At 43.8% G+C, this 11,392-nt stretch overlaps 1 protein-coding gene across 1 annotated transcript; it reads right to left on the bottom strand.

Moving 5' to 3' along the window:
* Window positions 1–1,477: 1,477 nt before the first annotated feature.
* On the bottom strand, window positions 1,478–7,887 carry fbxo45 (F-box protein 45). The gene is made up of 2 exons (XM_078410606.1): window positions 7,303–7,887; window positions 1,478–4,066 (listed from the first exon to the last, which is right to left on the bottom strand). The coding sequence occupies exons 1-2, from the start codon at window positions 7,876–7,878 to the stop codon at window positions 3,881–3,883; spliced, it is 762 nt and encodes a 253-aa protein (XP_078266732.1). The 5' UTR covers window positions 7,879–7,887; the 3' UTR covers window positions 1,478–3,880.
* Window positions 7,888–11,392: the final 3,505 nt, after the last annotated feature.

The raw sequence follows: 11,392 nt of genomic DNA on the forward strand, positions 1-11,392 counted from the left end.
GGGGTTTACAAAATTGGAGGGTGGCTTACAAAATTGGAGGGTGGCAAATTACACCATAATTAGGCTGGGAACTAACGTGAACAGATTGAGATCAGTTGCTTATAGGTAAGTCCACATCAATATATGGGAAGTCTGAAGAAGGATCTCGACCCAAAATGTCACCCATTCTTTCTCTCCAGAGATGCTGCCTGTTCCGCTGAGTTACTCCAGCTTTTTGTGTCTACCTTCAATATATGGGAGTTGATTAAAGTCCAACGGATTAAACTTCAGGACCGGCACATTCCAGTGAGGAGTGGGGACAAGGATGGCAAAGTAAAAGAAACCTTGTGGGAGGTGTTGTAAATTTGTTCATAAAGCAAAAGGAACTGTATGCAAGATTTAGGAAGATGAAATCAGACCCGGCCGTTGATTAATATAAAGAAAGTAGGAAAAATGCAGGCCAGGAATAGGTGGGCTAAACAGGGCCATGAAATGTCTTTGGCAAGAAAGATCAAAGAAAATCCCAAAGCATTATATACAAATCAGCCTACTGAACGGTCCCCTCATAAGCTAGGGTATAGGCCCAATCTCTCAAAATATCTCATAGCAAACCTTGCAATTTTGAAAAATCTGCACTCTCTGCAACTGTAATGTTATAACGCTTTAACACTCTGTTCCGAACTCTAATAGTGTTCTCTTTGTACTACTGATGTATGGCTTGGTTGTACTATACTTGTGTGTTGTATTTGACTGGATAGCATGCAAAGTTTTTCACTATCTTGTACGTGACAAAAATAAACCAATACCATTAGCTTTTGGTGATATACATTTTGGCTCCTAAATTTTCCCTATATTGCTCTGGTGTAGAGGTTAATATCATTTATTAAATGCCACAGGTATCAGGAATCCAGAGTAGACATCATACTTGCCACAAATTTAATCTGCATATGATTTGGTCCATGCTCCTACATAATTATGTTTTCATCTGTGCCTCTGTGGATCAACTCTTTCTTCTTTCAGGTGAACATCAAGGCCCTAGTACAGAAATCTGGTAAACAAATGCCACATCCTGTCACAGAAAAGGATCTACTGCCTCCTACCTTTCAGCGCGATACCAACACAAGCCACAAAACTCACTCCAGTTTATGCAGTGTTTGCTAATAATCTCTTGCACTGAACCTTTGAATTTCCAGCAAGACATTTATTTCAGATGTCACCGCACAGCTCTCTCATTCTCCTGTATCCCCATTTGTGAACAGCAGAAACAATTTTTCAGTTTCTGTGGCTACGCCTCAGTTTACATTAGTAATAGTGGAACTGGAGAAAAATAAAATACAGAAAGTCAGTTTGCTTATGAAGAGCCACTATCTTAGTGTAAATGTTGGATAAATGTGCATGCAATCCCATCACTGGGACAAAATAATTACTGACACTTACCATATTGAAAACTTCTTGTACAGATTTATTTACAGATAAAATTAAGTACAAATGCATTCAGGTAAAATGCAGCCCCAAACAAAACACAGCAACTCTAGATTAGCTGCTTAACAGCACCTCAAGGCAAATCTCCAATTATATTATTTGAAGAGTGTGTAACATCCCTTTATGTAACAGTTTTAAACCTAGTTAACTAAAAGTGCTCTTGGACAAGGGGACCGGGAGCATTTGCCGATGCAATGGGGAGACCTAATTGAAGACCACATGTCTTTGAATTATAAGGGCATAGTTTGGTTAAATGCAGAAACACAACTGTACAAAGCATCTGCTCTGAATTAGCCAAAGCAAAAAAATGGTTTATCCATTGATGTTAACATAGTTGCAAAATAGAGTTTCTACTTGTATTTACCCAAAGTTCCCTTCACATAATTCCTTTAAGTAAACAAATCAAAGTGCTAACAGTTTCAACACTTAAGTGGTGATGGAACAGAAGATTCCGGACATGGTCTCCGTGGTGTGTTTGACAACAAAGTAATTAAATAATGTACACGTAGTAGGGTTCAAACTGCAGATTCTCCTTATTGTGCCTTCAGACCCACAGGGGAAGGTTCGGTGCAGATGCCATTTTAAAAAAATCAGCTACATCTGCATTGACACACACTGCATTAATGGCAGGTCACATGATTTTCTTTTCCTCAATTCCTTAGCATGGTAAAAGTTATTTTCCATTCATAACCACATGTAATTTAAAACGTTTCACAGAAATTAAATTGACAATTTATGTACAACGAAAAGGTTGCAAAGTATCAAGTTTAACTCCATGTTAAACAGTTGTGTATATTATTCATACAAACACACACAATTGACAAAACAACTGAAATGCAAAATGCTATAGCAGCAATACAGTATCATGGCTTGCCTTGTACCAGACAAGACATGTGCAGTAAACCCATCTCTTCACATTCAACAAGTGTTTTTCTTAAATAAATACCCACCCATTGTTGTTTGGAAATTCAGATTAAAATGCAGGCCTGCTTATCTAATCAAACCTAGGCCAAACTTATTGTGTTTGTTCTCATCTCCTGAGAAATTAATTAATAAAGACTTGAGCAATAGACTCCATGCATTCCACTGGCACAGATGATTTCAGGAGTGCCCTTGTAGTTCAGGAATTAATGGAAAACATAACAAGTGTTAATGCATTTTGCATTTAGCCAGGACAGTTTTTACTTACTGCCTCTGGAAAATTGCAGAAGCACTTTTGCAGAGAAAGTTCACTTGCACATTTCCCTGAATAGACAAACAAATGACAGGGTCATTGAAAACAAAACTTCAGTGTATTTAAATTCCACCCCTTTTCATTAGTGACCAAGTTCGAGCTGTGTGGTGCTCAAACATGATTTGATTACACAAATAGTCATGTAGCTTGTGCTTACAATATCAGGAACTTGCTAGATGTTACGGGCATTGAAGTTGCAATTGCAATACCCATTTGAAGTGGCATGCATCACTAGGCTCGAGAAATAATCTATTTCAAAAGAGAAATGTTGACAGATCACCAAATGTGTACAAACCGTTGAGGAATAAACCTCAAATTAAAAACAAATGGTGGAATGCATCTGCAACCTTTCATGCACTTAGCAAGATTATTGTGACACTTAAAATCAATCCCCTTGCATGCCATTTCAAATAAGGCAGAACCACAGCTGCTCCAGACCGGAGGGATATGTACTTCAGGCCTAACTTCATAAAGTTAACTTGAAATGGCAGCAAACGGAAAATGAATAATTGGTGGATTGAGTTTAGATGGGAGATGGGGAAGGTGTTCCCTTTATGTAACAGTTTTAAACCTAGTTAACTAAAAGTGCTCTTGGACAAGGGGACCGGGAGCATGATCAGTTGAAGTGTCTAATTTTTATTTTGTAAACATTGATTTTTGAATCCCACCTATTGCTCCAATAATACAGTAACTATGCTGCTTAAGACAGTGATCTGGATAGTGCTGCCTGTACTACTTCACCCCACAATCTACCTATATAATCGTGCCCAATATCATTCCACCTCCGTCCAATATCAGGTCATGTTGTAGCAGTAAATAACTTTGAATCCTGAGCTTGGCATCATTTCATTACAGGCAACTCAACACAGCAGGTTTCGGGTTTAAAATGTAACTATCAGAATGGCGGAATTGTGGCCAAAATGCTCCTAATTTCCCCACCCATCCTGACAGTAAAGTGTACACAGCATATAACGGTAAAACGCAGACAGTGACTTCACTATACAGATTATTAAGACATATATACAATGATGAACCAGCCACATGGCTTCTCCTGGTCAGCAGTTTTCTTCATTTCCTTGGACGACTGCACATTGCTCCCTTGACTGCCAGAAACTGGAACGGCTGTCCATGGCCATTTTTGCAGCTTCCTTTGGTTTCCAAGATACAAACTCCTGTGCTTTCCTATCAACCGTCAAGTGGTTTGCCCAGATATACCATAGTCACTTCAGTATTTCCATAAACCGCAGACACTGCTGGATAAAGACATCCTTTGGGCAAGCCTCTGAAAGCAACGCCTAGGAACTCATAGCCTCGTTCAAATGCTAAAGTCTTGTCTTCCATGTCAAGAATGACACGTATTCTTTCCCCAATCTGTAAAAGAAAAAGCGAAAGTTTTTACAGCAAAGAACTTTGGATCCAATATATTTAAAATTCATTTCTAAATTGAGAAGTCGCCCAAGAGTCTCCACACACAGCCATGAAGAAGTCATTTGAGATTCGCATATACATTACACCGTCAGGCTGCGTAATCCTGTAAGGCTGAACTCCTTTGTGTACTAATCTAACTCACTTTGATAGTAAGATCCACTCTCTAGGAAAGAAATCCCTTCAACATTCCCAGCTGCATTTACTTGTGGCCTTGTAGATCTGATCCCTCCACAGCACATTGCTCTTTGTATAAGAGCCACTCAGTGCATCCATTAGCATATCATGGAGAAAAGAACAGCTTGATCATATTTTTCTTCATCATTCTATCATAATCTTGGTGAATCCCTTCTGCAGCTAATCCAGCATTTCTAAATTATTCTATTATTACTGAAATTAGCCGCCAGTGTTCCTCTTCAAGATAAATTCAGCATAGTCAATGAATTGATAGAAATCTAGTCATCTTATTTCACCTCCAACTGTATTATTGGATCCTGTGCCCTGCAAAGTGCACTTTACTTGGAATTTAAATGCTAAACATTTATTTTTAAATGAACGGCTGTAACAGCATAGAAGTTTACAGTAAAATAAAAAACTGGTGCACTGGTTTAGTTATTATTGCAGTAAAATAAAAAACTGGTGCACTGGTTTAGTTATTATTGTCATGTGTACAGAGGTACAGTGAAAACCTTGTTTGCCTGCTATCCAGTCAAAGAGTATACATGATTACAATCAAGCATACATCCACAATGTATACAAAAGATAGCGTACAATATTTAGTGCAAGATAATGTCCAATTAAAGATAGTTCAAAGGTCTCCAATGAGATCGGTGGGAGATCCCTGTAGGGACACGCATTACATCTCCTGTGGTTGCAGAGGAAAGTACCTGGAAATGGAAAGGGATGAGTTGCAGAAAGAGTTGTCACTGTGGAAAGGGTGGGAGGACATAATCGGTAGTTGGATCATGTTGTAGAAACATCGAAGAATGATATATTGGGCGTGGACAATAGTGGGGCGAAAGGAGAGGACTAGGGGAAATATATCCTTGCTATATCTGGAGAGGGAAAATCAGAACAGAAATTCAGAACACAGAGGAAACATGGGTAAGGCCTCCATCCACAATAGCAAAGGGAAACCACCTTTAATAAAGATAGAGGACATCTCAGATAGCCTCGAGTGGAAAGCCTCATCATGGGTGCAGATGCAGAGAAGATGGAGAAATTGAGAATAAAAGATGGCATCCTTGCAAGAGGCAGGGTGGGAGAATCTGTAGTCAGGGTAATGGTGGAAGCAAGTTGGTTTATAGTAGTTGTCAATCGATAGTCTTTCCCGTGTGATGGAGACAAGGATATCGAGAAAGGGAAGAGTGTTATCAGAAATAGCCCAGTAAATATGAGGGACAGGTAGAGGTTGACAAAGTAATAAGTGAGGCAGGTTTTGATTGATGGACAGGTGGAGAAGTGACAAAGATTAGAGGTGAAAAGGAGACAAAGGATGATAGATAAGTAGAGAAGACCAGTGCAATATTGGAAGGAGTCAGGGGAAGGATGAATAAAAGGGAAATTAGGAACTCTGGGAGGGGAGATGGGTGTACGAAGGAGGGGAAAGGAGCAGTGTGACAGAGTGCAAGAAATTGATGCACACCGAAGGAGGAGGACACAGGGAGATAAGGTCGTTTTGGGGCATATTACATTAAATTGGAAAATTCAATGTTCATACCTTTGGTTTATAAACTACCCAAGCAGAATACAAGGTTCAGTTCCTCTAGTTTGCGCATAGCCTTACTCTGGCAAAGGAGGAGGCAAGGATAAAAAAGTCAGGATGGGGACAAAGGGGAGTTAAAACGGTTAACAACCAGGAGATCCAGAAGGTCCTGATGAACCAAGCTCACGTGTTCAGTGAAGTGGTTGCCTTGTCTCACCGATGTAAAGGTCACATCACAAGTGTGGAATGATTTAAAGATCTCTGAGCAACATAAAAGGATGCTGGGACAACAAATACTATAATTCATTAGAAAAGCGACAGATTTGCAGAAACACCATAAAGCTTGAGCTGGGAGATGTTGAACTGCAGGTAATAAACTATAATTTCACACTCTGTACTTGGGATAGGTACAGAAATACAAATCAAATTTCCATGATTGTTGGTGCTAGACATCTCTATTGTGAGGACTGGCCATGTGCTTTCTGTTCATTGGTAAAATGTTTCATATTTGTGAAGATGTTTGGTTTATTCTACGGCAGTAACATATGAATTATATTAATTCTATACATTAATAACAGGAACATGTATTTATTTAACTGGAAGAAATAAGCTCCAGGGCAGTATCCGAAGGGACCACTCAGACTTGGGTCTTAAAGCCAAAAAGGTTGAATTTGAAAATATCCATCCAAAAATATGTCCACATGTCGTATTAGTGGAGAATTTGTAAGATTATAGAAAACAACAAGAGTCTCTCAAAGGATATCCTCTTTAAATAGGCTTAATAGTCTCCTTTGTGTTATATCATATTAAATCTGCATAGGGCAGACAAAAATAGAAAACAACGCAGAAAGAGAAAATAAGCACGTCCAGCCATTGGCTGAAGCACAAAATCATGACTAGGAGGGGGGAGAAGAGATTAGGCGGGGGATTCCCAGTAACCAGGCTACAGAATTCAAAACATAGTAACCTTCCTCTCAATACAGAACGCCAATAAACTGCAGTAGTGAAAACCGAGAAAAGTTAATCAATCATTAATGGCAAAATATTCCAAAAATGATTTTCATAACATGAACGGAGCAACCGACAGGGAGAAATGTACGCTTATTTATTATTCATGACTCGTTTAAAAGCCAGTTTAACAACAAAGACGTTGTTTAATGAGATCAAGCAAGCCGCTTCACCCATGACTGATCAATTACAATTTGGATCTCGATTATTAGAGGAAAACAAAAAGGAAGAACCGATTTGCTATCAGACTCCCTGTGTCGCCAGTGAGAGGCAAAATCTGGCGTGTTGACGAGTTAAAGACCCCTGCAAGCTGCAGAGATTCAGATAAAATTTGATTTCACCCATCTGAAATGGTTCTATTTCCCATCCCTCGAACAGAAACTGCTTTTATTGAGATTACATCCCGTTCTCCCCTAGCACTTTCCAGCGTCCAGTGTTACACCCCAGTGCTTCTCACTGCCCAATGTACCTGGTACTTGGGTGCGTTGTTGCACTGCGGGAAGCTGCCGGCCGAATCGCCGCCGTGTAAGAGGTTGTTATCCACCAGGTTCCAGCCCCAGCTCTGGTCGTCGCCACCTAGAAGGGCCACGTAGCCCTGACACTGGAGCGGGGCGCGCTTGGTTGCCACGCCGATGACAGCCACTGTGCCGAGGGGGCCCTCCCACCAGATCTCCCAGACGTGGCGGCCCTCGCTGAAGCCAATGTGGGCGCGGGCGCCGTCCGTACTCTGTGCGATGGGGTTGCGGTGCAGCGTGAAGCCGTTGCGCTTGATGTAGACGTTGCGGGAGCAGTCGGCGGCGCTCCAGGCATAGCGCAGGGCCCGGGCCTTGGCCTTGTAACTGCTCACGTTGCACAGGATGTCGGAGCCGAGCGCCTCCTCGTTCAGCATGCGGCAGCACACGCTCCGCCACACCTCGCTGTTCTCGTCCGCCTCCAGGCAGCGGTGCCAGTGGCGGCACACCAGGCCGCAGCTCAGCAGGTCGGGGAGTTCCAGGTAGGAGAGCAACAGCTCCAACACCCGGGCCGGCAGCTTACCCGCCGCCATCTTGACCTGGCGCCGCCCGGCGTCACGACGCACGCGTCCTTGCGTCACGACGCATGCGTCCCGGCGTCACGTCACCGTTCCAGTTGCCCGCCGCGCGGTCCCGGGGAGGGGACACCCCTGGGGGTGGGGTGGATCCGGAGGGGGTGGATCTCCGGGGGGTGGATCTCCGAGGGGGTGGATCTCCGGGGGGGGTGGATCCCAGGGGGGGGGGTTGGATCCCGGGGAGGGTGGACCCGGGCACTGATACGCGGGGCCCGGCCTCTGATGTCATGATACCCGGCGGATGGCCTGGTGCAGCATGGAGATACCCATGGGTGCAGCATGGAGATACCCATGGGCGCAGCATGGAGATACCCATGGGTGCAGCATGGAGATACCCATGGGCGCAGCATGGAGATACCCATGGGTGCAGCATGGAGATACCCATGGGTGCAGCATGGAGATACCCATGGGCGCAGCATGGAGATACCCATGGGCGCAGCATGGAGATACCCATGGGTGCAGCATGGAGATACCCATGGGTGCAGCATGGAGATACCCATGGGTGCAGCATGGAGATACCCATGGGTGCAGCATGGAGATACCCATGGGTGTAGATCCATGCTGCGCCATAAGAGTCTGAACAAGGGTCACGCAGCATCTCTTCATGATTCCATGTTCTCCAGTGATGCTGCCTGACCAGCTGAGTTACTCTAGTCCTGTGTGTCTTTGTTGTAAACCTGTGTCTGCAGTTCCTTGTTTCTGCAGATACTGTTCCCTGAATGAGGTGTTTGGTACACTTGCCTTTATCGGTCGGGGTATTGAGTACAAGAGTTGGGACATTATGTTACAGCTGTGCAAGATGTCAGTAAAGCCACATTGGGCGTAGTGTGTGCAGTTCTGGTCACCCTGCTGCAGGAAGGATGTCATTAGACTGGAAAGGGCAAAATAGATGGGGTTTTTAAAATCATAATAAACTTTGTTCAGGATAAAAAGTATGTACAAGAGCTGTGCAAAATCCCCCAGACACTATCCGCAGTTACACATACATTTGCTAGCATTTTATTTGGTAGTGTTCCCAAAAATCAGAATTATACCTGGCATCCTTGCCACTCATGTGCCCTCCTGGCCTGATATTCCTTCTCTCGTTTGAAGCATATCTCCACCTCACCCTGTCCCCCAATGCCCAGCAGTGGAAGGACCGTAGACTGTGCTACCCCCCCCCCCCCCCCCCCCCCCCACCCCCATTGAGTCTTGGCATTCTTAGTGCGTCCCTCAGCACATACTCCTGCTGTCTGGAGCAGACCAGTCAGCAACATTACCTGACTGACATCTCGCTCTGCTGGGAGGTCAGCAAGGTTCAGGCTGACCAAAGAGCATCTTTCACCAAGTTGATGACCTTCCAGCAGCACTTGACATCCGTCTCTGAATGTGTCCCTGAGAACAGTCTATAAATCAGTCCTGTTACAGAGCTGTTCGGGATAAACCGTGACAGGGACCCTTGCAACCTTCTCCAGACTCTCTTCAAAACCACACTCTGCGAAAAAGTGGGCAACCGTCTCATCTCCACAGCAGCCGTCCTGAGGCCCTCTCACCACCAGCCAAGAAAGGTCTTGGTGCTTGTTGGTGAGTTCTGGTGCTGAGGCATTTTGCCAGATATTTACCAACAGGCCTATCTTCCTCTCATTTTTCTCTACTCTGACATAATTGTTCTCTTCATGATTCCATGGTATGCTCTTCCATATCCAATTACTTTCCTTCTGATATCACTTCCCTATCCACTTTGTCCTTTTACCTCTTCCCTTCCCCTTACCCAAAGACCCAAACAGTCCTTGCAGGTGAAGTATCAATTCACGTGTATTTTCCAATTCAGTGCTCACTATGTGATCTCTTCTACTTTGGAGAAATAAAACGCTGACTGGGTGGCCGCTTTGGAGAGCACCTGTGTTCAGTCCACAGGTTGATCCTGAGCTTCCAATTACCAGTTACTTTAATCCTCCAACCACTCCCACACAGAACTCTTTATCTTTAGCCACTAACAATGGTCCAATGTTGCCTAAAGTAAGTTGAGTACTTTAAGAACAAGAGCATTCAACTCAACTCATGTGCTGTCTACACCCCTCAGTCTTTAAGAAGCAAGGATACAAAAGCAAATGGGAAACACCAATAGTTTAGTTTAGAGATACATCGTGGAAACAGGCCCTTTGTGTCACGGACTCTGTGCCAGCCAGCAAAATTACCCATACACTAGTTCTTTTCTGCACACTAGGGACAATTTACAGAAGCCATTTAGCTTACAAACCTGCACATCTTTGGAATGTGGGAGGAAACCGAAGCACCCAGAGAAATCCCACACAGTCACAGGAAGAACGTACAAACTCTGTTTTAGATAGTACCTGTAGTCAGGATCGAGCTCAGGTCTCTGACGCTGTACGGCATGAACTCTACCGCGGCACCACTGCACCGCCTCGATAATGGTATTGGACGCAAAGGTAAAAACAAACAGGTAAAATAGGTGTTGTTATGGCATTGGAAATCATGGGGTTGAGAGTGGAAATTTGATGCTGAAGTTTTAAGACTTAAATTAAAAGGTGTGATGATCAGAAAAAGGCACGGTACTCAGAATAAAAAATGTAAGCAATGGACTGATTTAAGACTGGTAAGGCATTCGTTGATAAGATTCTTTATTCCACAGAATGTAAAACTCATGGAATATGATTAAAATCATGCATGATCAGTTCAACTTCTGTTTCTGTATTACTATAAAAATAAAAACACCATATTTATTTGACTTACTCCTCAAGTTGACCTACTACTTGCATTGCTTTTATATATCCTGAGGACATTTGAAGTTATACAGCATAGAAACAGGCCCTTCAGCCCATCATACCCATGCCAACCATCTAGTTTCTACCTTCACTAAACCCACATACCCGCATTTGGTCGTTTAAATATTTCTTTCATATTTTGAAAGTCTCTGGTGCAATCACCCACCCCATCAAGCAACATTAAATATGTTAAATATTTAACATCCCTTAAATATACCTGGACTATCTCTGACATCTCCCTCCCGTTTCTGGACCTCACCATCTCCATCACAGGAGAAAAACTAGTGACGGACATTTACTACAAGCCCACCGACTCGCACAGCTATCTGGACTACACTTCTTCCCACCCGGTCCCCTGCAAAAAGTCTATCCCCTACTCCCAATTCCTCCGTCTACGCCGCATCTGCGCCCGGGATGAGGTGTTTCAGACTAGGGCTTCCGAGATGTCCTCGTTTTTCAGAAAACGGGGCTTCCCCTCCTCCATTATAGATGAGGCTCTCACTAGGGTCTCTTCTACATCCCGCAGCTCCGCTCTTGCTCCCCCTCCCCCCACTCGCAACAAGGACAGGATCCCCCTCGTTCTCACCTTCCACCCCACCAGCCAGCGGATCCAACATATCATCCACCAACATTTCCGTCACCTACAACAGGACCCCACCACTGGCCATATCTTCCCATCCCCTCCCCTCTCTGCGTTCCGCAGAGAC

This window comes from Rhinoraja longicauda, chromosome 13, assembly GCF_053455715.1.
Source record: "Rhinoraja longicauda isolate Sanriku21f chromosome 13, sRhiLon1.1, whole genome shotgun sequence".
NCBI lineage: Eukaryota > Metazoa > Chordata > Chondrichthyes > Rajiformes > Arhynchobatidae > Rhinoraja > Rhinoraja longicauda.

Excerpts from the sequence above, each read along its gene's own strand:
- fbxo45 (XM_078410606.1), bottom strand. The coding sequence starts at position 7,878 with ATGGCGGCGGGTAAGCTGCCGGCCCGGGTGTTGGAGCTGTTGCTCTCC. Across the intron at positions 4,067-7,302 it reads ACAACGCACCCAAGTACCAG|ATTGGGGAAAGAATACGTGT; the intron begins GTACATTGGGCA and ends TTTCTTTTACAG.